The sequence below is a fragment of the Hemitrygon akajei genome, chromosome 32, assembly GCF_048418815.1.
Source record: "Hemitrygon akajei chromosome 32, sHemAka1.3, whole genome shotgun sequence".
Lineage (NCBI taxonomy): Eukaryota > Metazoa > Chordata > Chondrichthyes > Myliobatiformes > Dasyatidae > Hemitrygon > Hemitrygon akajei.
In genome coordinates this window covers 4,175,831-4,202,635 of record NC_133155.1, presented here as the reverse complement: position 1 = coordinate 4,202,635, position 26,805 = coordinate 4,175,831, and the positions used below count along the sequence as shown (strand labels likewise).

Genomic DNA, 26,805 nt, shown 5'->3' with positions numbered 1-26,805 from the left:
CTGTAAAACCACTTTCTCAGAATAAAAGCCCCTTCTGAGGCTCACAAGGACAACGCTCAGAGAAAGTTTGACATCAGTCCACCGTAGGGGTTTTTAGGACCGATCAGCTCACCGGGTCCTGTTACCACCCTTCCCGGGAAGAAGGCTTCACCGATCAGCTACCACCTTGTACTTCTTCCCCTACCCCACCTTCCTACTCAAACTTCTCTTCCTTTCCAGTCCAGATGAAGGGGCTTGGCCCAAACCGTTTACCGTTTTTCACAGATGCTGCTCGACCTGCCCAGTTCCTCCAGCATTTTGTGTGTGTTGCTCTGGATTTCCAGCATCTGCACGGTCTCTAGCCTTTGTGAAGAGAAACAGAAATGTTTAGAGAGATACCACCACTCCTTACAACCAAAAGAGGCTTCTCTCATTTATTATTTTACAGAAAAGTTGTAAATAAGATTGAAAGAGTACAGAAAAAAATTTAGAAGTATGTTGCCGGGTCTGGAGGAACTGAGTTAGAAAGAAAGATTGAACAGGTTGGAACTTTATTCCCTAGAATGTAGAAGATTGAGAGGAGATTTGATGGAGGTGTACAAAACTATGAGGGGTATACACTGGGTAAATGCAAGCAGGCTTTTTCCACTGAGATTGGTTTGGCCTACATCTAGAGTCTTGGGTTAAGGGTGAAAGGTGAAAAGTTTAAGGGAAACAGAATGGGAAACTTCTTCACTCAGAGAGTGGTGGGAATGTGGAGCCAGCTGCCAGTGCAACTGCTGGATATGATTCTGATTTCAACGTTCAAGAGAAGTTTGGAAAGGTACATAATGGGAGGGATATGGAGGGCTAGGTGCAGATCGACGGGCTGCATGGGCTGAAGGGCATTTTCCTGAGCTGTCATTTTCTATATCTCTAGGATGTGGTCTTACCTTGGGAATGCCAGCTTAAATGCCTTTGTACAGAATAGATTGCTAGGCCATTTCAGAGGGGAGTTAAGAGGCGACCATGTTGCTGTGGGCCCGCAGTCATATAAAGGCCACACAGGGCAAAGGTACTAGGCTTCCTAATCCTGAAGGTTCATTAGTAATCTGTTACATCACCCTAATGGTCTCATGTGACTTACTATCATCTTTTTAGACCAGATTGATTTAATCAGCTTCAATTTGATTTTATATCTCCTGATTATTAGCCTAGGCCCCTGAATTATTACACCAATTACATAATTTACTGTTCAAACATCTCCTGTTGATATTCAGTGCCATTTAAATGATAACACTAATTATTTCACTTTACCAGTCAAACTGCATATCTGAACAGCTCTCATAACACAATTGCTGTGTTTGTCTTTCTTTCAATGATTTCAAGCATGGAATTTCAGAGAAAAGGACCTTCTTGAAAGGGGAAACTTCGTCAGCCAGAGAGTGTGTGGAACCAGCTGGCAGCGTCCATGGTGCGTGTGATTTCCATCGCAACGTTTACGAGAAGTTTGGATGGGTTCGCGGATGGTAGGGATATGGAGGGCTATGGTCCCCATGCAGGTCACTGGGAGTAATGGTTTGGCAAGAACTAGATGGGCCGAAGGGCCTGTTTCTGTGCTGTACTGACCTATGACTATCTCATTACTTCTCCAACCTCAACCTCCTCACCTCACTTTTCATTGATTCACAATTGTCAGCAGAACCTTCAGCCACCTGGGATTCAACCCATAACCCTCTATACTCTCTCCACTGCCCCCTACCCCTTTAAGAAGCATCTTAAAACCCGAACCTCCACTATCAAGTACTGGCGAGGGAAGGGAGCACTGCACGCAAAGGATACGTCAAAGATGGGCACGCACACGTTCTCTAAAAGCGGGTTCAATCTATATCTAATCTAATTCTGTGATTAAATTGAAATGCTTTTTGATAATAATTCTTGTGAAAGCATTTGGGATTTTTAAAAAATTTTAAAGGTTCGCCCTTGTCCCACGGAACCTCGGAGCTAGCGAGCCGGGAGCAGTGTTAGTTTAGGATCTTCTGCACACGGACTGAAGAATTGCGGGGTTTTCATCTTTTGTCCCAAAAACGCCCAGTGAAAAATGATCGCAAAGTTTCTGAGCAGATTTGCGCCCGAGTGCAATGGGCGCTCTGGAGAGCCGGGCAAAGTTCTTCCACACGGTGCAAACTTGTTAAAGGCGCTCGTCTCTCTCCCGGTCGTCCCTACGTCCCGGGGAGCTTCGACATCCCCAATTTTGAAAGTGGGATTAGGATTTTTTTCACCATTTTACTCGAATCCCCCTTCCGATGGAGCTTAAATCGAGGGAGGACATGAGCGAGACTCTGCCGCTTCTGAAGGAATTATCTCCCCAGCGACCCCGTTCATCCAGCGGGTGAGTGGCAATATGCATGCAGGGGGCGTCAATTGGTTCACCCCTTCCCTCTGCCCTTCCTGTCTTCCTTCATCAGCATAGCGTCTTCTTATCTCTCGGATGGAACTTCTTATAACCAATTAATAGTTGAAAGAGTTGTGGACGATTATCGAATCAGGATGGGCAAAGTTACCTGGATACTGGAGGAACTCAGCAGGCCAGGCAGTATCTATGGAAGAGCGTTCCGTGGAAGGGTCTCGGCCCGAAACGTCGACTGTTTACTCGTTTCCAGGAAGGGTAAAGGGCTGGTGAGGAAAGAATCTGACGGGAGAAGGGAGTGGACCTAGGATAAAGGGAAGAAGGGGGGCGGGGGAGTGATGGGCAGGTGAAAAGATGTAAGAGGCCCGAGTTGGGAATAGACACTTCACTTCTGGACTAAGGAATGCAAGACTAGCCATTTGAGAAGGACAAAATGGCGAATGTGGGTATGACTGAGGCACAGAGGAAGATCCAAAAGGTGGTACTGGGCTAGGATTAGTCTTCATACCCAAGAGAATCGTTAAGAGCAGGAAATGCAGCGAGTATGACACAGAGCTGCGGCGGGGAGACCAATTACGATCAAATACGAAACTCCCGAGTTGCGGGGAAAAAGGCAGGAGAATGGGTTTTGAAATGGATATTCAGTCAGCCATGATGGAACGGCGGAGCAGACTCGATGGGTCGAACCGCCTGATTCTACTCCTACATTTTATGGGTTTTATAAAGTGGGGTCGCACTGGTTGTAAGTACCAATCACAAAGGCTGCATTGCTGTCCAGTGCTGGGCTCAGGGATATGTTTTTTGGGCAGGACAGTCGCGGTAACGAATGAAGCCGATTCCGCAGCAATGGAGGATCATGTGAGCTGCTGGGAGTTCAAATTCATAAGACACAAAGTAGTATTACTCGATGGGCGGAATGGGTTAGCTCATGGGGCACCTAATATCAGTGTTGAGAAAAGGATACTGCGGCAGGGACAAATTAAAGTCCCGAAGAAGGGTCTCAGCCCGAAATGTCGACTGCTTATATATATATATATATATATATTGCCTGACCTGCTGAGTTCCTCCAGCACTTTGTGTGTGTTGCTTGAATCTGACTGGGATGAGTTCCCTATCGAATAGAAAAACTACATTAGGAGTTGGGAGAGAGATCTGTAGGTAAATAGTTAGGGGAGAGTTCTAGTGAGGCAGTATTTAAGACGGAAGAGAAGACAATGCAGTTGACTAATGACCGTGGTGAAGATAGTGAGGAAAGATGAGGTGAGTACATGTGCAGAGACTCGCCGCGCCGCAGCGCCATCTGGTGTCGGAGCTGAAACTACAAAAAATGCACCAATTAGAGTCAGTGGAGGAAATGGTCAAAATTGAATGTTGTTTATTATTTTAGCGATACTGCGTGGAGAGGGCACTTCCGGTCCGTCGAGCCACGCCACCCCGACAAATCCAATTAACCCTACCTAATCACTGGACAATTTACAATAATCAATTACCGTATCCGGTATGTGTTTGCAGAGGGAGGAAACCAGAGCACCGGGAGAGGGGGCAGATGTACAGACTCCTCGTATCTAGATGGATACTGCAGTTGTGACAAGATGGATGATCTAGGGGTGGAAATAGAATTAAATGGACAACTCCAGAGACATTACGCAGGGGTGTCAAACTCATTTTAGGTCACGGGCCGGATTGAGCAAAATGCAGCTTCATGCGGGCCGGATTAGTCGGACGCGTGCGAACGCAGCTTTCGTTGCCTCCGTTTTTTCAGCCTGCTCTCATGTGTCTCAGTCTCTGCTATAACTACAAAGTGTTTCACTTTACAAATTCCGTTTCTTATGAAGAAGACTGCCGAATAAACACTAAAAACCCTGAAAACCTGGTACCTGAATAAACTCAGCATTAGCCATATCATACGCCATAGGCGCTTCGATTACTGGGGCCAGCTTTAATAGTAATTAGATATTATCTCGCGGGTCAAAGATAATTCCACCGTGGGCCGGATTTGGCCCCCGGGCCTTGAGTTTGACATATATGCATTACAGGAACATGGGTGCAAAGTCACTGAGGTTCAGAATTTAATATTGCAGCAGCTGATATTACAGCCACAGTGACACCAGTTCAAAGACACCAGGTACTATTTGTTGCAGATTTTCCTTGTGCAAAACCACACAGGTTTTCCCTGTGATTTCCTCCCCCATCACAAAGCCATGCTGATAAGTTTAACAGTTAATGATCAACTCTATTGCTCCTCTCTGATTGAGGCGTTGAGCAAGGTTGAAGTTGACAAGTACGAAAGCCGAGGACGGGCAGGTGTTTGGCGTCGTCTGTGTGCGTCTGACCAGTCCTCCTCTCCGTCTCACTGGCTGCAGTCGGAGGAAAATGCAGGCGTAGTGGGATCCACGTTGCCAAGATTGGTTGCTGAGGCTTTTGGGGCGCTTTGAGGTTCATGTTGCATGTGTTCCTGGGTTCTGGTTACTGGTTACTCTGTTTGATCAAGGCCATCCATGCAGACGGGCGATTAGGCAAAGATTTGCCGTGCGGCTGGTGGTCCGGCACTGAACTGAGCCGAATGAATACCACTGGCCTGATCTTTGACATTCGATGTGTTCTGCCATTTGCACATTCGGTTTTTTTTTTTCACTAGTTGGGTGTTTGACGTTTTCTTGAGCAGGTTCCATGGTTTTTCTTTGTTTCATGGCTGCCTGCAGGAGAACAAATTTCAGAGCTGTGTTCTGTATAGGTACTTTGATAATAAATGTACTTTGAACTTTGTGTGTGGGAGAGAATATGTTATGGGTAAATAAACGGGGGCTGTAGTTGCTCCAATGGCTAGTATAGACCCAGTTGAATGAAGGAAGGGGGAGGTTGGAGGTGAGATGAATTAAGCTGGTAGGTGATAGGTGGAAGGGCAAAGGGCTGAAGGGGGAATCTAATGGCAAAAGGCAGTGGACCACGGAAGAAAGGGAGGGGAGGGGAAAAAAGAGGGAAACTGTAATAGGGAATGGAAAAAGCTGAGGCTACCAAGATGGAATATGAGGCATTGCTCCTCAAACATGTGTTTGACCTCATCATGGCATTAAAGGAGGCCATGGGCAAACACGTTGGAATGGGAAGTCAAATTGAAGTAGGGGGCCACCAAGAGATTCTACCTTTTGCAGCGGACGAATGGAAGGTCCTCTGCGAAGTGGTCCCCCAGTCTACATTGGGCCTGACCGGTATCGAAGAGGCTGCAATGGGAGCAACTGATACAACGGAGTCACAGGCGGAGTGTGGTCTCACCAGATCGGGGTCCTGAACGGTGGTGAGGGAGGAGGTGCAGCACTTGTCACACTTTCAGTGATAAGTCCCAAGGGGGGAGATCAGTGGGGAGAGACAATTAGACAAGTGAGGCCCCAAGCAGTAACAGTGACACACAGCATTGAATGTATCATATTAGAGGCACTAGGGGTCATATACAGCATGGAAACAGGGCCTTCTGCTTAACTCATCCATGCGCACCACCTGAACAAGTCCCATTTACCTGTATTTGATCCATATTCTCCAAACCTTTCCTATTCACATACCTGTCCAAATGTCTCTTAAACAGTAATTTTTCCCACCTCTATCTCTAACTCTGGATGTCGTCTCCACACACCCACCCTACTGTCAGACGTATAGTCGCGGGCGAACTTGCATGTAGAACGGTCAAACCAATTTCACTTGTGCAGGTCAAACCATCAAATACACAAAGAAAGGGTTTTCTCGAATACTGAGGAACCAGCCCGGGTCATTCTGTTTTAAATCTGGGGTACTGCTATGAGGGTGGTGGGATGGAGATGTATCTCTACCAAAGGAGGTGCAAACGTCTCCTTCCCTCTGCTACCCTGCAGATGACCTTTGGGCAAGGTGCAGCACCTTCACCTCCCCCCCCCCCCCCCGCCCCACTCTGATCAGAATCATGTAAAGCCACGGGGCAGGTAATGGATGGTTGTATGAGCAGCCGGTGCAGATCACAGGTCCTGGTTATGCGACCACTGACACCAGGCAGACAACCTCCGAAGAGTATTTATTAGGGCTGGGGTCACCTGTCTTGTAAAGACACTGCCCAGAAGAAGGCAATGGCAAACCACTTCTGTAGAAAAATTGGACAAAAACAATCATGGTCATGGATAGAGAAAAAAATAAGAACAACATGAAGGGGGTCTTCCCCACAGGCTTTAGACCATGGCTGCAAATGTCATATGACATGGCACATGATGATGTATTGCTATGAGAAAGAGTTTAGCGATCTAATAATTAGGGAAAAATATCATTGATGGAATTTTATGTGAAGGTTGGAAGAGAGAGAGTTAAGTCTAAAATTAGGGCTTTACATTTGAAGTAACACTCTCAAATGCTATCTGCCACAGTAGCTCGGGGCATTCCAGAGTTCAGAGTTCAATTCCGGCCCTGTTTTTAAGGACTCTGTCTTTCACGTGGAATAAGGTTTTCTCGGCTCCTCCAGTTTCCTCCCACAGTCCAAAGCCGTACTGGTTAGCTTGTTAATTGGTCATTGTAAGTTGTTCTGTGCTTAGCTTAGGGTTCATCGGGGGGGTTGCTAGGCAGTGTGGCTTGAAGGACTGGAAGGGCCTGTTCCACGCTCTATCGCTAAATAAAATGCTGGAGGAACTCAGCAGGTCAGGCAGCATTCATAGGGAGGAATAAACAGCGTTTGCTCCGATACCCTTCATCAGTTCTCAAATTGTCCTTAAATTTGATCAAAAGAAAAAACAAAGTTTTGAGGCCCAAATTGGCTGTGACAGGCTGGATAACAACATCTGAAAGTCTGGCAGTAAGGAAGCAATATGTTATTGTAAATAAGTAGTTAATTTACACAAGTTTGAGAGAAAACATTTCACCTCATCTCTTATTTTTAATTAATTTCTAAGTGTCTTAAATAGGCATCATCTTATCTTCAACCAATGACCCCCTAGCTCCAGATCTTCCACAAGAAACATCCTCACTATAACAGCCCTTTTAAGACAACTCGGAGTTTTATGCTTCAGTCAGACTACATCCTGTGCTACAAGTGTAGCCAGCCCACTATTTCCTCACAATACAAAGCTGTCCATTCAGTCCAATCTGCAATGTCATAGCTCCCATTTAGTGTGAGGATCAGGCGATATATTCTTGAAGCAGGTAGGTAATTTTAAACACTTGGTTAAAGGCCTGTGAAGAATGTATTCAGGAAAAGTGGAACATACTTTCCCACAACAGAATAAAATAAACTCCGTAGAAATATTTTGGGCAAAAGGATACATACTGTGAAATGCAAGAAATTAACATTGAAAAAGTTATAGTAACACATTTTTTTAAAAAACTGGTGGAACTCAACAAGTCAGGCTGCATCTATAGAGAAGAGTAGAGTAGAGCTGATGGTTAACTGTTTATTCCTCTCCACAGATGCTGCCTGATCTGCTGAGTTCTTCCAGCATTTTGTGTGTTGCTCTGTTTTCCCACGTCTGCAGAATCCCCTGTGTTTGAGAAGTTAGAACTGTCATGGCTTCTGCATGTTGAAAGTTTGCAACTGTTAGTGAGTGATTGTAACTGCTTCTCTTTTGGCGTCTAGGGCTTCGTCCTACGTGCTGTGTGGTAGCCTGCCAGGTGCAGACGTTACAAAGAGAAAGCTGGAACTTTGGCACTGTCACCCTCATCAGCTGTCTGGAAAACACAGGCTTGTGGATCAGCAGATAGCTCGTCGGAGGCTATATGTGGCTTCTGCTGTCTGCTTCGTATTTATAATTGCTGAAGTGATAGGTAAACAAGCAAACGACTTGAACCATTATAGCACTATGTATGTGTCCATGAGGTTTGTAATACAGGGGTTCTTAACCTTTTTATGCCATGGACCCCTTTGGCAGTGTGGTGAGGCTTATCAGAATAATGTATGTAAATCTATAATAGGATTACAAAAGAAACCAATTATATTGAAACAGTTATCAAAATGTCTAAAAGATTTTACAGTGTAGTAATATATGAGCAGCTTTATTAACACATAAAACAAAACTACATTTAAGATTATAGGCAAGTTAAATTTTATTTTTTAAAGGCATATGAGTGTGAAGCTGTTGTGGCATCACTTGAATAAGAGCAATAAACTGTGGCCTGGTCTTTGACAAAGCAACAATCGTCATGTTGGCCATCTGATCGATTTTGATTATTTGCTTTAATGGTTACATGTTGAAAATCCTGGTTCACAAAGATGTGTTGTTGAAAATGGAATTAAAGCTTCCATAGCTCGATTTACAAGGCAAGGATAGGCTTCTCTGAAGGAACACCAGCATTCTCCAAGGATTTTTGAGTTAAGCTCCAATTGTAGTAATTTTTTTTTTGTCCTAAGATCAATGAGTTCATCTTTGGTTAGATCAACATCTTTGATATAGTTTATATTGAAAGAAAAGGGTTGTGATCCATGGTTCAATTTTTATTTCCATCTCGATGATATGACTTTTCAAAGAGTTCGGAAGTGCTTGCAGATGTCTCACTTCAAAGAAATCAACAGAGAATTTTGTATCCCATCCAACTTCACGGCCCCCCTGGAATCTAACCCCAGACAACAGGTTAAGAATCCCTGCTGTAAAAGCTTTAGAGGTAGAGTTGGCTCTTTCAAGTGTAGTCATTGTGGTGAGAGAAGAATTCGAGTAGACTATGACTATTAGATAATGGTAATGATGAAGTAGTTAACATGAACAGCAGCAGAAATCACATTGCTCTTCATTGAATCAAGCTGTGTGTCCTTTCTCATACCCCTGAGAGGTTGGACGAGGCTTCCATTTCACGGCTTTTTCAGGAATCCACACCTTGAGCATGGAGTGTGGCACTCCGTCAGTGCAGTGTCGGGAAATTGGTACAGATTGTGTGCCCTGTTCTCTGGAGTGAGAAGATGACCCACAGTTTTCCAACTATCCTCCCTAATTTCTACCCCCCTCACCCCCTACATTGCTAACACTGAGTGATTCCTCCTCGCAGAGGTTTCCCCTTTGTACCCCTGTTCAGATCTGATGTTGAGTTTTCTTCAATCATCTCTGCCCCTGAGCCAGTTTCTTCAGCAAAGAAACCTCCGTCCACTACTCCTCCCACCTCATGGATGCCCATTGCTTGTTTTTCCCCTCTCAGTTAACCTTTCTATTTGCATTGCCAATGTGACGTTGACTGCCGTGACTCTTCCACTCCCATCGTTCAATCCAACCTTGCCCCCTCCAGGTGCTCAGGACTCGCTGGCCATCAAATACTACTCTGCCCTTAATTGCACCTGTTTTATCTCCTATGCTTCCTTTACTGGATCTACCTGTCTCCATCTCAGGAGGCAAACTAGTTACTGAGATCTGCTGCGAACACTCACCCCACCAACCTCTTCATCCAGTGCATCATCTTCCTCAATTTCCCCAGCTCCCCTGAGATCCCACCACAAGTCACACCTTCCCTCAACCCTTCAGCCTTCGGTCTTCAAGATCTTTCGATCTCCCTGGCTGACCCGTTCTCACCCACCACTCTGGATGCCCTGATACTTTCTCCTGCAATCTTCTGAGGTGTTACACTGTCCCTTCACCTCCTCAACACCGTCTATGAACCTCAACAGCTCTTCCAGGTGAGGTGATATTTCACATGCACCTCCACCAACCTGGTCTAATGTACTCAGTGGTCAGGTATGCTCTCCTCTATATTGGCAAGACCAAATGTGTATGAGGTGATTCCCATAGAGCATTTGTGTTCTGTCTGCAGTAGCCATCTTGAGGTTTCCATCCTAACATGGACCTATCTGTCCTTCGCCATCCCCACTGTCACAATTTGTTTGCATAGCCAACAATCAAATGGTATGAACATTGAATTTCCCTCCCAAGTTGTCTCATCTTCATTCAGCTTTTCCCATTGATTTCCCACCCCTCCATTGATCCAATTCCACTTATAAGACATGGGAGCAGAATTAGGCCATTCAGCCCATCGAGTCTGCTCTGCCATTCCATCATGGCTGATTTATTGTCCCTCTCAGCCCCATTCTCCTGCCTTCTCCCTGTAACCTTTGATGTTGTACTAATCAAGAACTCATCAACTTCTTGAAATATACCCAATGATTTGGCCTCCACAGTCATTTGTGGCAATGAATTCCACAGATTCACTGCCTTCTGGCTAAAGAAATTCCTCTTTGTCTCTGTCTTAAAGGATCCTCCTCATATTCTGAGGCTGTACCCTCCAGTCCTGGACATCACTGCCATAGAAACATCCTCTCCTCATCCACTCTTTCTAGGCCTTTCAATATTCAATAGGTTTTAATGCAATCCCTCTCATTCTTCTAAACTCCTATGAGTACAGAGCCAGAGCCATCAAATTCCAATCATACATTCCCAATGACTCTTCTGATCCTCCTCCGGACCTTCTCCAATGCCAGCATGTATTTTCTTAGATAAGGGTCCAAAACTGCTCACAATACTCCAAGTGTGGTCTGACCAATGCCTTATAAAACCTCGGCATCACATCCTGGCTTTTATATTTTATTCTCTGGAAATGAATAACTTCTGTCCCACCTCTCCACTCTACACACTGCCCAACTTTCTTCTTTTCCCAATCCTCCTCCCTCCCCCCCCCCCACCATAATGTAGGGTCTCGACCTGAAATGTTGACCGCCTGTTTTGCCTCCACAGATCCTATCTGACTGCAGAGTTCTTTCAGCTGTCTTTCACTGCCTTTTCATGTCTTGTTCTCATTGTTACCATCAGGGAGGAGGTACAGGAGCCTGAAGACACACACTCAGTGATTCAGGAACAGCTTCTTCCCCTCTGCCATCAGATTTCTGAATAGACATTGAACCTGTGAACAGCACCTCACTACTTTTTGTATTTTGATTTTTGCACTACTTATTTAATATAGCTATTTAATAGATATACCATACTTTCTGTAATTCAGTTTTTTTTCCTCTATTACCATGTATTGCATCATACTGCTGCAAAGACAACAAATTTCATGACATGCTGTTGATATTAAATCTTAGTCTGATTTCTGACTTCAGATCTCCAGCATCTGCAGTCTCGTGTTTATCTCCTAGCAGGATGGTTGAAATAAATGTTGGGAGGATGTGGTCCGAACCTTTGCTTTTCCTCATCCAGGTGGATACATGGCTCGGAGCCTGGCTATCATGACCGATGCTGCTCACCTCTTGACCGATTTAGCCTCTATGCTCCTTAGTCTGTTTTCACTGTGGCTTTCTTCACGACCTGCAACAAAAACCATGAACTTTGGTTGGTACCGTTCAGGTGAGATTGAATCTTTCATTTACATCCGGATATAGAGAGAATGTTATCACCACTGACCAAAGATCTAATCTAGAAGTTCAGCTGAGTGCACTTAATGCATTTGAACCAGATAGAAATGGTCATTAAATGGCATCCAAATGCTGGAGATCAGAATGAGTAATGTGGAGGTTAGTGTGACTCTATTATTGCTCAGCTCAAGCTCGAGTTTAATTATCATTCAACCATAATGAATACAGCCAAGCAAAATAGCATTCCTCTGGGGCCAAATACAGATCACGGTACCAACAGCCATACCCAGCACAAGGCACATACAGCACACATACGATAGCAGTAAAATTATTTATATATAAATAAATAAAAACATATAGTAAGACCCTGAGTCCGTGAATGTTGCAGCTGTCTGCAGTCGAACACAGAACAGCTTGTCTTCTGCCAAGTGAACACGGGGGGCATCACCAACTCCAGTTTAGATGCCATGCCTCACCACCTCTGTGGGGTACACTGACTCTGAAGCCTCACTCTTGGGATGCTGTAGAAAGGTGACATCATGGTTTGAGGCCTACAACCGAGGCCACAGCTCCCCTGCTATTCGCCAATAAATGAGTGAATCGGGAGTCGGATTCTGACGTCACGTGTAATGAGTCTGTATGTCGTCCCCATCGAATGACTGGGTTTTCTCCAGGTGCTGCAGGTTCCACCCACGTTCCAAAGATGTACTGGTTGGTAGGTTAATTGGCCAATGTAATTGTTCTAAGTTCAGGCTATAGTTAAATCGGGAGTTCCTGCAAGAGGACCACAACCTTGTCATGGTTTGGAGGCTTATGTCCCTCAATGACCAGGAGAGATATGTTGGCTGGAGTCAGAGCTTTATGCTTTGGCTCTTGGTAGGGTCACCAGTGCCAAACAGATTGAAGGGTAGAGACCAGACTAAGAGTGGTCCACTGGTCCTCCAGGTTTGGAGTTTCAACTAGGGGCTAACAACTCTGACTGGTCAAGCAAAACTGTTACAGAAACAGCAAGGAAGAATTCTTCTATATCTGTGTGTGACAGTATTCCTGAGTCTCCAACTGGGACCTACATGGTTGATAGTGGTGAAAACTGAGGGAGAGCTACTGGCACAATGAAGGAAGCCCTGAACACTGCCAAGACTAAGATCAAAATTAGTTTACTGATCAGAGTGCTGGTGCATAACAGAGCGACTTTTGCCAAGGTGTCATCATTCTACACCACAAGCTTTGGAAGGTCCTCTGTATCTTCTGGCCAAGAAAGATCTCCAGCCACGTTCTATTCTTTCAGGGTCGTCAAGGGGATATGGCCATAATCATCATGAGGAAATGTTGGAGATGGATTGGGCAAGTGATGAGAAGAGGGGCCAACTCCAAGTCAGCACTTCATGGGATCCCAGAAGGGTAGGAGACCAAAGACAACTTGGTGCCGTACTGTAGAGGCAGAAATGCGGAGCCTTGGGCACAACAGAGAAGTGAACACAGAGATGGAAGACCTTCATTGCTGCCCTAAGCATCAGTGTAATGGGCAGTTATTAAGTAATCGGGGGTTGCTGGGTGGCATGGCTTGAAGGACCAGAATGGCCTACTCTGTGCAGTATCACTAAATAAAATAGAAACAGAAAAATCTGGCAGTGCTCTGTACAATAGACTTCACCTGCGTCATCACAGCAAAGAATCAGAAATTTACTTGTACTTTTTTAAGGAGACCAGATTGTAATATTTGGTTTATGGAATACCTTCATTATGCACGGGTGTTTCTGTTCTTCTCAGTTATCTGTCAGTTCAAAGATGAAGGACAATGTTTCCTCTGAGCTGCGTGAGGACACAGCCGCGCAGTAACTGAAATGCTCCCGCGCACCTCGCATTCGTTGCCACGCAGCTGGAACTGTCTTTTATATAATGCTAATTTAATTTTGAAATTATGTTAGCATAATTGTAAAATACCCTGTAACTAATTGTGTTAATGATTATAATCCAGTGTTTTTTAAAAAAATAGAAGAAGTATCACAATTTGTTTAGGGGTTAGAATGCTGGTGCGTGACAGAGAGGGATCTTGCCAATCTGTGGTCATTTTACGTCACAAGCCTTTGGAAGATACTCTGTATCTTCAAAATGTTACTTTGAAACACTTTAGAGTCTTTAGTATTTCAAGTTGCAACATTGATTTAAAAATATTGCAACAATAAACACAAGGGAATTTGGTAGCTAATTGAGATTAATCTGGACAGTGTTTATAGACAGTGTATTTGTAATAAAGACATGAGGAAAACATTTAAGAAATATGAAAGATTTTCTGACATCCTTCAATTAATCAATCAAAAGTATGTGATTATTCAATTTAAATTCTAGATATTTATAGTAAAGCAAATTACAAAACTATTCAAGTTCATGCAGTCTTCAGGCCATGTAAAAAATTTCCTGCTCAGAGCAGTGGTTGGTCTGTGCAGTTGTGGAAAAAAGATCGGGGGATCATTGATCGAGTTTATTCACCACCTACAGTGACATGTATCAGGATTTTGCTGTGGTGTATTGGTCAGGGTGAGACGTGCAGCAAAAAAAAAAACAACATTCAGAAATTATAATAAATTATATAAAAGTGAAGTTCGAGGTTAAAACCACATATGGAATAAAATTTGTATAAATACCAGCATGTATTATTGAACGTGGTTTAAGTTGTTTACAGTGCAGTACAGTGGGGAAATAGAGGCGGATGGGGGGAGTGCTAAATAGAATAGTTGATCAGATTAGGCCACATCCGGAGTATTGCATACAGTTCTGCTCAAACCTTTAGAGGAAGGGTGTTGAGGGCAGATGCTATAACAAGAGATTGGACAAACTTGAGTTGTTTTCTCTGGAGCAGCGGAGGCTGAGGGGAGATCTGATAGAGGTTGATAAGATTGAGAGGCATAGATATGGTGAACAGAAGGTATCTTCTTCCAGGAGAGCGCCACAGATTCCATTTGTCCCATTTTCATTATATCTCATGGTGGCCTCCTGCTGCACTCATCCCACTTCGCTCCTGTGTGATTTGACATCTTTTATTTTCATATAGAGATACCGTGTGGAGCAGGCCCCCCTGGCCCAACGAGTTGTGCTACCCACCAACCCACCTATTTAACTCTAGCCTAATCACAGGGCAATTTACAATGACCAATTAATCTACTAACTGGTATGTCTTTGGACTGTGGAAGGAAACTGGAGCACCCGGAGGATGCTCGTGCGGTCACAGGAACAACTTTCAAACTCCTTACAGAGGACAGCAGAATTGAGCTCTGAACTCCAATGCTCCAAGCTGTAATAGTGTCGCACTAACTGCTGAGCTGCCGTGGTGCCTGAACGCTACTTTGAGAATTTATTTGTATTTGCTGATATTGCTGGGTATTACAGCTAAGTAGTGTGTTTTCTTAAACTGACTTTGAAAGGACGTCCTAATTTTATGACTTTTTTGGGTGCTTTACTGTAGAGCCATGATTATGCACTTTTGTACGCATATCTATTCAGGCCAGAGAATGCAGTGTTCCTTCTCTCATCAGTGGTTGGAGTGTGATTGGGTTAGTAAGGTCTGAGAGAGGAGAAAGGAGACCAAAATGATTTCTAAATGGACTTTGAAGCTTTGGACACTACCTCACTTTTCTTTAATATACAGTATTTCTGTTTTTGCACATTATTTAATATTCTATTCAATATATGTAATTGATTTACTTTGTTTATTATTATGTTTTTATTTTTTTTCTCTGCTAGATTATGTATTGCATTGAACTGCTGCCGCTAAATTAACAAATTAACAAACATGCTGGTGATAATAAACCTGATTCTGATTTTAATCTGCTTGTTGTACGGTGACTCCATAAGACATAGGAGCAGAATTAGGCCATTCACCCCATCGAGTTTGGTCTGCCATTTGATCAAAGCAGATTTATTATCACTCTCAACTCCTGCCGGACTGGACCTGGAGTATTGTATTGATTGGGTGAGACTGTCAGGGGATGCGGTGTAAATAGAAGTTGGAAGTGCAGGCCAAGCTGGACCTGATGATGTGCCGTCAAGTAACTGCATGCTCTCCTCCTGCCCCTTGTGTTCTTCTTTAAAGTCCAGTTGTCTAGGTTGACACCAGAGGAATGGATACACACCCTGTATCTGACCAGTTGACCTAATTTACCTGTGATGCTGTATACTGCACACAAAACCACACCCATCTTCATCTCCAGGCATTTACTTGGATGTATCCATAGGATAGGTCTCCACTCCTCCATTCAGGCACATTCTAACCACTGTCCAGGTTAGAGTTTTTCCAGAATTTCCTCCAGGATTTAGGGGTGACCATCTTATCAAAACTATTTTGTTTAATATAATTTTCTGGTGAAGGTTCTCGGCCTGAAACGTGCTCTGTTCATTTCCCTCTGAAGATTCTGTCTGACTTGCTGAGTTGCTCTGGCATTTTGTGTGTGATGCTTTATAACTTTCGTTCTGGCCAGTTCTTTATTGTATCATATTAAGAAAACAAAGTGGAAAAGAGAATAAATATTACTTGTATTATTAATCAAGGTATTCCTTGCATTTTTTTAATCCTTCCTTCCTTGTTAAAAAAGTAACTTCTTTCTTTGCCCGGTGCCCCACAGAGATTCTAGGGGCCCTGTTCTCTGTGCTATCCATCTGGTTGGTAACCGGGGTACTGGTGTACATGGCAACAGTGCGACTCATTTCCAAGGAGTATGACGTTGATGGGGCAGTGATGCTGGTCACCTCAGGATGTGCTGTTGGCATCAACATTTTGTGAGTATCCTCTTGAAATAGAATTATAATCCTTTTTTTTTGTAGTGGTCAATTCTAACCAAACCATGTATTCAGTCCTTTATTAGCAAACATACAATCTTGAAGCAATGAAAGTTAAGGGTACCCAAGTGCAAGCTAAGCAAAATTGAGCAGTTAGCAAGAGATATGACATCTGTCGGTCCCCAGCCCCAAACTGTCATGAACAAAGCACAAAGACATAACTTATTCCCTTCACTTTTACCACCCCACCACTCGCGTGACTAGTTACCATAGTAACCATGCAACACAAAATACAATTCAAATAGAGGACAGATGCATGGCTCCTACTTTTTCTTGTTACTGTCACAAGGATGATGTATCCAGATATGGGTGTGGGAGGAGCCACAGGAGCAGTCAGACAGGTATATCTAGTTCACCACAAAATCAATAACTCACGCTGAGACTTAGGAAGTGAGATATCGGTTTTTATTGACTGAAGAACAACACTACATCCTGGGAAAATGAGGGAGAGCAGCAGACCACAGTCGCCTTTATACAGGGGTCTGTGGGAGGAGCCACAGGAGCAGTCAGCAGGGTCTGTGGGAGGAGCCACAGGAGCAGTCAGACAGGTATATCTAGTTCACCACAATGGGCACAATCTCAGACCCTAAATGAGCTCTGTTATCTTTAAAAGCTATTTCAGTGTGTTTTTAATTCTTAAGAAAAGTGTTGAAAAGTTTACAACTCCTCTCAATTCTGATTTCTTCCTCTGCCTGCTTCTCCACTCCTTTCACAGAATGGCCATTATCCTTCATCAGTCTGGTCACAACCACAGCCATGGGCATACAAGATCACATGACCTAGAATCTACCCCCCAGGGGTTAAAGGTCAGTGCCCGGACAAACCCCAGTGTACGAGCAGCCTTCATCCACGTAGTGGGAGACTTGTTGCAGAGTTTTGGGGTTTTGATTGCTGCTTACGTCATCTATTTTGAGGTATGTGGGCAATGTTTCTGTTACCACACCTGCAGTAACTGGTAGTTTTGGAAAGGGATTGTGCGTTTGGCTAAAGTTTGCATGAGATCTCCAGAGGTTCTGCAGTATGATCACGTGCATGCAGCTACTCAAAGTGTTGAATTCCTTGTTCCGATCCTTGGTTAACAATTAGCAAACATACAATGAAGCACTATTGAGCGTTATCTCTGTGGTCAGCAAAGATATCACCTCCGCAGTTCCAAGCTACAAACTGCACTGACATAAGCATGAATACGTAACTTATTCCCTTCGCTTTCCCCATACCTCACCCCCCCAATGATGTGACTAGTTACCATAATAAATGTGCAACACAGAATACGTGGCTCTGACACAAACTTTTCACTTTTTTTATCCTCTCGTGTAATTCTTTTAAGAATAAATAAGTGTTCAAAAATAGTGGAGAGAAAAGAAAATCTGTTTAATGTCTGGGATTTAAGGGTTTTGTATGTTGGCACCAGAAGTGTGGTAACTCTTGTGGGTTACCCATCACAATCCTCACTGGTTTGTAAAAAAAAATCAAATAAGACATTTCACTTTATGTTACGATGTTGATCTTTATCAGCAAGTGTCCAGATGGTCAGTGTTAAATTTCAGTGACTCTAGAACTCTCCCTTGAGGGCTGGTTATAGTCAAGGAGGTGCCCCTAGTAAACTGTTGCAAGACACTTCAGGGGAATATTGATTAGATCAGGTTTTCCCAAACCGGGGGTCCATGGGCTCCTTGCTTAATAGAATTGGTCCATGGCATGAAAAAGATTGTGAACCCCTGGTAAATGCAGTTTGACACCGAGGCATAAAAGATGGGAATCATCGATAAATTACAGTCAAATGTAAGTTTTAAGGACCATTTTGTCACCCTGACTAATCAAGAACCTGTCAACCTCTGCTTAACAGGTGGTGCCACCTGCATGGGCACAGTCGGCATTACAGGGAGGCATGATAAAGTAGCAGTTCGTGCAACCCTTTAGGATGCCAGCTGTAAGATCACAGTTCAATTCCTGCTAATGTTTGTAAGGAGTTTGTACGTTTCCTCCAGGTGCTCCGGTTTCCTCCCATATTCCAAAAGTGTACAGTTTGAGGGCCTGTTACGTTGGTGCCAGAAGCAAGGTGATCCGGTGGGCTGCTGAGCACAATCCTTATTTGATTTGACACAAAGCAATACATTTCACTGTGTATTTTAAAGTACATGTGACAAATGAAGTTGACCTCTAATCTTCGATGCAAGCCTAAAGAAGGGGTAACCCAGTTGCCGAGATGTATACCGTAGAAACAGGCTCTCTGACCCAACGAGTTTCTGCCGATCATCAATCACCCGTTTACACTAATGCTACGTTAATCTCATTTTGTATTCTTCCTGTATTAGCTGCAATTCTGTCCATTGTCTACCAGTTAACTAACTAACCAATTATCTAAGTGATGCACCATCAATAACTCTCTCTGAGACGTAAAGGTGAGATATTGGCTTTTATTGACTGGAAGAAGGAACAAGCAGTGGTTGACCACCATACTACATCCTGGAGACAGAGAGGCCAGGCTCAGACCTCAATCGCCTTTATACAGGGGTCTGTGGGAGGAGCCACAAGAGCAGTCAGCAGGGAGCGTGTCCAGACAGGTATATGTAGTTCACCACACTAAGCAACCTGCATTTTTTTAGATAGTGGGAGAGAACCTGAGGCAACCCCTGCGGTCAAGGGAAGAACGTGCAAACTCCTCCCAGACAGCTTTCAAGGTCGGGGTGGAATGTGAGTCCCGGGAGCTGTGGGACAGTGGCTCCGAGTTGCCCTAATACCGGGACGTATTGTGCTAATCGGGGATCTGCTGGATCTCTCGGTAGTGAGATCTTTGTTTCCTTTGCCAATGTCCAGCTCTCCACTTAGAAGGTTAACATTCTTAGGATTGGTTTGGTATCAGCCAGGAGATTAAAGGTACCTTAACACACACAGAGTGTTGTGTATTAATACTGCAATAATATTTGAGAAATTGTGCGTGTGTATATATATTCTTCTTCAATTAAATAATTACAGGTTATAAGTAAAACATGTTAATTGCATATGTTATCATGCCACCATGTGAAACGTGCGTATCTCAATTAAAGTAAACAGATTTCAAACTCCCATGTCTTCCTTTGAATTAACTTAATGTTTTGAAGCTACAAAACATAAGAGTAATTTTCCATTTAAATCATCTAATGGTTACATTGCATTTACGTAATTTTTTAATTTGTGTTCAGCCTGAATATAAAGCTATCGACCCTATCTGTACCTTCCTCTTCTCCTTATTGGTTCTTGGCACTACCTTCTCCATCCTGAGAGATGTCCTTCGTGTATTGATGGAAGGTGAGTCTGAAGTTTTAACAATTTAAAAACAAGTCTGAATAGCAAACAAAGTGAAGGCAAGATCCAGAAACAAATAGGAAGGGTGAACAGAATTGGAGAAATGAGCTACAACGATTTGGGGTGCATGAACAATGAAAGTGGTTGATAGATTCATGATTTTAAGGTGTTGGTAGTATGTTTAAAAATAATACAGTACTATGCAAAACTCTTAGGCAAATGTATAGCTCGGGAGCCTAAGATCTTTGCTGTAGTACTGTAGTAATTTTATGTATTGCACTGTACTGCTGCCACAAAATAAAAACAAATTTCATGGCGTATGTGAGTGATGATAAACCTGATTCTGATATGGGTCTCTATTGTGGACTGAGAGTGGAAGGGGGCAGGGAGAGGGGAATAATGGTTAGGAAAAGGGGAAGGGAGTGGGGAGGTTAGTGGGAAGCACCAGAGAGACATTCTATAATGATCAATAAACCAATTGTTTGGAATCAAATGACCTTGCCTGGTGTCTCAGAGCTGGGTGTGTCTGCACCCAATACACCTCCCCACCCTGGCACTCCTTCTCTGCCCCCTGTACCACACTCCTTACATGACACTCCACCCCTGCCATTCCCAGCATGCTAAGCTCCCGCCAGATTTACAAACTCGTACTCTGCTTCACATTGACAAATACAGTACTATGGAAAAAGTCTTAGGCATGCTAGCTCTAATATACAGTTTGTATAAATGAAAGTGCTTTATTTGAGTATGAACCCTTACATTTGAAAGACAGGTAGCTCTGTTGGTTTGAGGGAGAGCCAATTAATCTAGCAGAGGATGTAGTGAGAATAGAGAGGTGACAGGTCCAGGGACACCAAGATTTATACATAGTCTGAAGAACCACAGTAACATTGATTTAGGCACATTGAGTGGAGCGATTTAGAAGGTGACAAGGAGAGGCTGGAATCCAAGGATTCTCTTTTGAGAGGACGTTTTGATTTCGCAGACCAGTAGGATGGGAGCAGATTGACAGCACATTGTACATCACTCAAAGTTTGTTGAAGCTCAAAGAATGTTGGAATTCGCCAAGGCGAGTGAGTTTGAGGACAGGGAGCTGCAGAGAGAAGGGAAATTTGAGCTGAGATCAGTGGAGCTCTGGGAATAAATCAGAATCAGGTTTAATATCACAGGCCTATGTTGTGAAATTTGTTGTTATGCAGCAGCAGAATATTACGAGACATAATAAAAGCATTACAGAATTACAGTAGATATATAAAAGTTAAATAGGCAGTGCAAAAAGAGAAAAGGAAAAGTAGTGAGGTGGTGTTCGTGGGTTCGATGTCCATTCAGAAATCTGATGGTAGAGGGGAAGGAGCTGTTCCTGAATTGCTGAGTACCTCCTCCCTGTGAGAAGGGGGGGGGGGGTCATGTCCTGGGTGACGGGCCGGTCTGATGCAGTTAGTCACACACAGTAAATCTACCAGTGCTGAGCTCTCTCTTTCAACGCAGGTACTCCGACAGGAATGGATTTTAGCCACGTAAAAGAGACTCTCCAGTTAATCGACGGAGTGAAAGCGGTGCACAGTCTCCACATCTGGGCACTGACCATGAACCAGCTGGTTTTGTCGGTTCACATTGCCACCAGTAAGTAGTACGGTACGGATTATTGTTTGCTGACCCTGTCTTTGTTTAGCTGTGTATGAAGTTGTGATGGTCTTGTTTCAGTTGTTTTAATTATCACTGCAGGAATCCAAGGGCACAATCCCAAAGTGATGCTTCAGTGCAGTACCAAGTGAGCGCTGAGTGTCAAAAGCATCCTTTTTGGCTTTAGACATTGAACAGTGTTTAATGCACAAAGTGCTGCAGGACCTCAGTATGTCCGTCAGTACCTGTGGAGGTGAATGAACAGTTGACATTTCAGGCTGAGATCTGACAGTGATCATGTTTGTGGTTGGCACGTCAGTGTAGTGGTTAGCATTATATGTTGTTAGAGCGCCAGTGACCCTGGGTTCGATTCGAGACTTTTCCCCCCTCAGTCCTGACGGGGAGTTCCTGCCTGAAACATCAACAGTTCCCTTCCATCCTGCTAGATGCTGCTCGAACCATTGAGTTCCTCCAGCAGCTTGTATTGTTGAAAGGACAAGTCTGGTGCCTGCAATCATTATTATGGCCAGGAATTTGCAACCTGGGATAAGGAGAAGTTTCCTTATTTGGCTTCATCATTCTTTAAATGTATTTAACGCAGTGGGCTACAGATTCTCACTCATTGATTATATCCCAAACTGTGATCGATGGATTCTTGGGCACAGGGTAGTATGGACCAAGTGGAAAAGTAGCTGGAAAGGGAGGATGAGCTGTAACGATAGAATGATGGAGCTATTGTCACACTCTGTTTCTTACAAAATACCATGTCGTGATGAATCCTTGACTTCAAGGAGGTTATGCAGCATCGCTTCCAGGTCCACCAGCCTCCCTCCAGAAAAATCTACTAATGCAGTAAGAGAAGTCTCAGATTGAACCAGGGTCACTGGCACTGTGATGGCATTACACCAACCACTGTGCTACCTTGCCACCTGAGCACCCGCTGAAGGGGTCAAACGTGATCACTGTCTGGGTCTCCGTCAGAAACATCGACTGTTTATTCAGTAGTCCCATCAAATATCAGAGGATGTGTACAGTATACAACCTTGATCTTCAGACATCCATGAAAACAGAGGAGTGCCCCAAAGAATGAATGACTAACGTTAGAACCCCAAAGACCCTCCCACACGTTCCCTTAAGCAGCAGCAAAGCATCGACCCTCCCTCTCCCCAACTTCCTTCAGCAAAAAAAGCATTAGCACCCTCCAGCCAGCAAGAAAGCCCCAAAGGAAGACCATGATCTTCAGTACAAAAAATTTAATCATTCACCTGACAATTCAACGTATCGCAATTCTTTATCTTTATGCTGCATCGGATCTGGAGTAACAAATATTTAGTTCTCCTTTACACTGTGTACTGGAAATAATCTTGGAATAATCTTAATATGAATATACAGTATTTCTGGAAGTCAAAGGTCCTTCACTTGCATCTGAACTGATGAATTAATATGATCTGAAGCCATTGTTTCCTTCATTTTGGACAGAAACATAGAAAACCGATAGCATAATACAGGCCCTTTGGCCCACAAAGTTGTGCGGAACATGTCCCTATCCCAGAAATTACTAGGCTTGCCCATAGCCCTCTATTTTTCTAAGCTCCATGTACCTATCTAAAAGTCCCTTAAAAGACCCTATTGTATCCGTCTCCACCAGCATTGCCGGCAGCCCATTCCGCACACCCACCACTCTCTGAGTAAAAAAAACTTACCCCTGACATCTCCTCTGTACCTACTCCCCAGCACCTTAAACCTGTGTCCTCTTGTGGCAACCATTTCAGCCCTGGGGAAAAGCCTCTGACTATCCACACGATCAATGACTGTCATCATCTTATACACCTCTATCAGGTCACCTCTCACCCTCCATCACTCCAAGGAGAAAAGGCCGAGTTCTCTCAACCTATTCTCATAAGGTACGCTCCCCAGTCCAGGCAATATCCTTGTAAATCTCCTCTGCACCCTTTCTATGGCTTCCATATCCTTCCTGTAGTGAGGCGACCAGAACTGAGCACAGTACTCCAAGTGGGGTCTGACCAGGGTCCTATATAGCTGCAATCACACTATTTTTTTCCATCTTTTAAAATTTCCTTTCAGATTAATGGGAATTTGCTTGTTTATGAGAATTATTACAAATTTGGATCAACCCAGGTTGTGAATGATTTTTATACCAGATAGCACCAGATGATGGGGCTATTGTGCACCTAAAGCAAGGGTTTCCTTCAATAATATAAATATAAAAAGCTGGAATTACTCAGTAGGTCAGACAGCATGTAGCGAAAGGGTTTCCAACCTCCTTTATGCTAAGGACATGTAGCATTAATCAAGGAGTCTGTGGATCTCCGGTTGGGAACCCCTGATCGAGGGAGAAAGTGAGTTAATGTTTCAAGTAAATGATCTTGCATCAAAAGTGAAGAAGGTTAAAAATGAAATGAGTGGATTAAAGAGAATGGAGGTGAGGGGTGGGAGTTGATGCAACACACACACACAATGCTGGAGGAATTCAGCAAGTCAGGCAGCATCTATGGAAATATATAAACAGACAATGTCTTCAGCTGAGACCCTCCTTCAGGGCTGAGAAGGAAATGGGAAGATGCCAGAATAAAAGGGTGGGGGGAGGGGAAAGAGGCTAGCTAGTAGGGGATAGGTGAGGCCAGGAGGATGATTCCAGGTGTGGTGAACTACATATACCTGTCTGGACATCCCCCCCCCCCCCCCCCCCCACCGCAGACTGCTCCTGTGGCTCCTCCCACTGACCGTGGCTCCTCCCACACACCCTGGTATAAAGGCGATTGGGGCCTGAGCCCTGCCTCTCAGTCTCTAGGATGTAGTAGCATGGTGGTCAATTGCTGCTTGTTCTTTCTTCCAGTCAATAAAAGCCAATATCTCGCCTCACGTCTCGGAGAGTTATTGATGGTGCATCACCAGGATTGAATGGCTTGTCATATGAAGAGTGTTTGATGGCTCTGGTCCTGTAATCGCTAGAATTCAGAAGAATGATGGGTGACCTCATTGAAACCCATTGAATGGCGAAAAGCCTTGATAGAGTGGATGCAGAGAGGATGTTTCCAATGATGACCTGAGAACACAGCCTCAGAATAGACGGGGTGTCCTTTAAGAATGGAAATGAGGAGGAATTTCTTGAGCCAGAGAGTGGTGAATCTGTGGAATTCTTTGCCACAGGCAGCTGTGGAGGCTGAGTCTTTACGTACATTTAAGGCAGAGGTTGATAGATTCTTGATTGGTCCGGGCATGAAGGAATACGGGGAGAAGGCAGCAGATTGGGTCTGAAAGGAAAATTGGATCAGGCATGATGAAATGGCAGAGCAGACCTGATAGGCCAAATGGCCTAATTCTACTCCTCTATCTTATGGGTGAGAAAGGTGAAGGGTTGGAGAGAATAGACCTTGGGAGAAAGGGAAAGAGGAGGGTACACAGGGGATGAGATAGGCAGGTGAGAAGAGGTAAAAGGCCAGAGGGTGGAACTGAAGAAGACAGGAGGAGGAAGGAAACATTTTGATATCAGAGGGAGAAATCAATATTCATGCCATCTGGTTGGAGGCTACCCAGGTGGAATATAAGATGTTGCTCCTCCATCTTGAGGGTGGTCTCATCTTGGCTCAAGAGGAGGGCATGGACTGACATATGGGAATGGGAATTTAAATGTTTGTTCCCTCGGATGTTCTGCTTCTGGTGGACGGAGCGGAGGTGCTTGACAAAGCGGTTCCCCCAATTTACAATCGATCTCACCAATGTAGAGGAGGCCGCATCGGGAGCACCAGACACGGCTGATGTCTGTCTGGGCCCCTGAATGGAGGAGGTCTATAGGTAGTTGAAGGTCTGTGATAGGTGGAGGAAGATGAGATTGAATGGCAGAAATAGGATTGAAGAAATCTGAAACAGTTGAAAAGGAAGAGGTGTAACTAGGAGGTAAATGAAATTGGAAATAACATGTGAGATTATATTCCTCTAAGGAAAAAGTAGTAGGAGTAATTCATTAAGCCTGTTGAGCCCCTCAGGGAACAAGTTTATAGCTGATCATTTATTGCAAGAATCAATTCATTTAACTCCACCATGGACGGTCCCAAGTTGGCTGCAGAAGGAGTAGGGTTGGGCGTGGGGCTAGCAACCCCATTCCATTTAAAAACCCAGTGCTTAGAAATGCCAACAGAAGCTCTGAAGATCTCATCCCAGGGAGAGGAAGGATCTTTGAAGATGGGCTACACCTGGGACAATTTGAAAGTTTTCCCAGGGGCAAGGACTATGCTCCCAGTAGGGGTAATGGTCTGAGAATAAAAGCAGCTCATTTCCCACCCTGTTCCTATTTTTGTATTGTTGGGAAATGAGACTCAACCTTGTGTTGAATTCAACGATTACAGATAATTAATTATTAAGTCTTCAACCTCACATTTCCAGCATTCAACTGAAGTGATATTAAACGTAGGCTGGAGAAGAATTGGAAGGCACTAATTCTGGGAAGAAGACAGTGTTATAAAGCTGCCTTTATAGGAAAGGAAAGCCTTTATGGTTGAGTGAAGAGTTGAGGGCTATGTAGGAGGGAAGGGTTAGATTGATCTTAGAATAGTGAAAAGGTCAGCATAAGCTCTTGAACCAGAGAAGATAACTTCTCTCAACTTCACGCCTCAATAGTGAACTATTTGCACAATCTATTGACTCAGTTTCAAGGACTCTACAACTCATTTTCTTGATATCTATTTATTATTACATTCACTCCATTCTCTTAAAAAAAATCTCACGAGATCAAGCTCCTCATTTCTTTGACCCTTTTTTTTTACAAATCCTGTCCACCGTTTGTTAAATAATTTGTGTGATCTAACGGTTGTCTTTCTTACAGGTGAAGAGGCGAACGCACAGGTTATTTTGGCTGAAGCTAACCAAGTGCTCCAAAGCAAGTTTGATTTCTACTCGATCACTATTCAGATAGAGAGCTACTCTGATGATATGATCAACTGCAGGGAATGCCAAGAGCCAAGAGACTAGCTGCCCGGTGCTTGGAATTCCACCTGTATGTCTGATAGAGTCGCCTTCTCTGACCACAGATAGTCACATGTGGAAAAGTTGCATGGGAGCAAGAGGATGTGAAAGGTTTTCACCACACACATTACCCAAATACCATGTTTGCTTGTTCAAGGGTTAGGCTCTTGTAAACAAAGGGCAGCTATAAACAAAAATGTGAAATTATTTGAGTGAGAACATCAATATTTGGTGAGGTGGCATTAGAAGGAATAAACCCAAAAATGTGCTCATGTCCTTTGGGGAAATGGAATTAAGCTACACCACATGGATATACAGTATGTTTTGTGCATTACTCTTCATGGCAAAGTGACTACATTAAAGGGAGATTAATGCTGCCACTTTTTAAATGTTATTGTTAATATTCAATGTTGGGATCAAACTGCTTATTCATATGAGACCTCCA

General features: G+C 43.8%; 1 protein-coding gene across 1 annotated transcript; it reads left to right on the top strand.

Moving 5' to 3' along the window:
* The first annotated feature begins 2,084 nt into the window (after positions 1 to 2,084).
* Positions 2,085 to 26,805, top strand: LOC140719762 (proton-coupled zinc antiporter SLC30A2-like). The gene is made up of 8 exons (XM_073034609.1): positions 2,085 to 2,350; positions 7,950 to 8,137; positions 11,482 to 11,628; positions 16,256 to 16,409; positions 17,185 to 17,383; positions 19,652 to 19,757; positions 21,243 to 21,377; positions 26,221 to 26,805. The coding sequence occupies exons 1-8, from the start codon at positions 2,265 to 2,267 to the stop codon at positions 26,364 to 26,366; spliced, it is 1,161 nt and encodes a 386-aa protein (XP_072890710.1). The 5' UTR covers positions 2,085 to 2,264; the 3' UTR covers positions 26,367 to 26,805.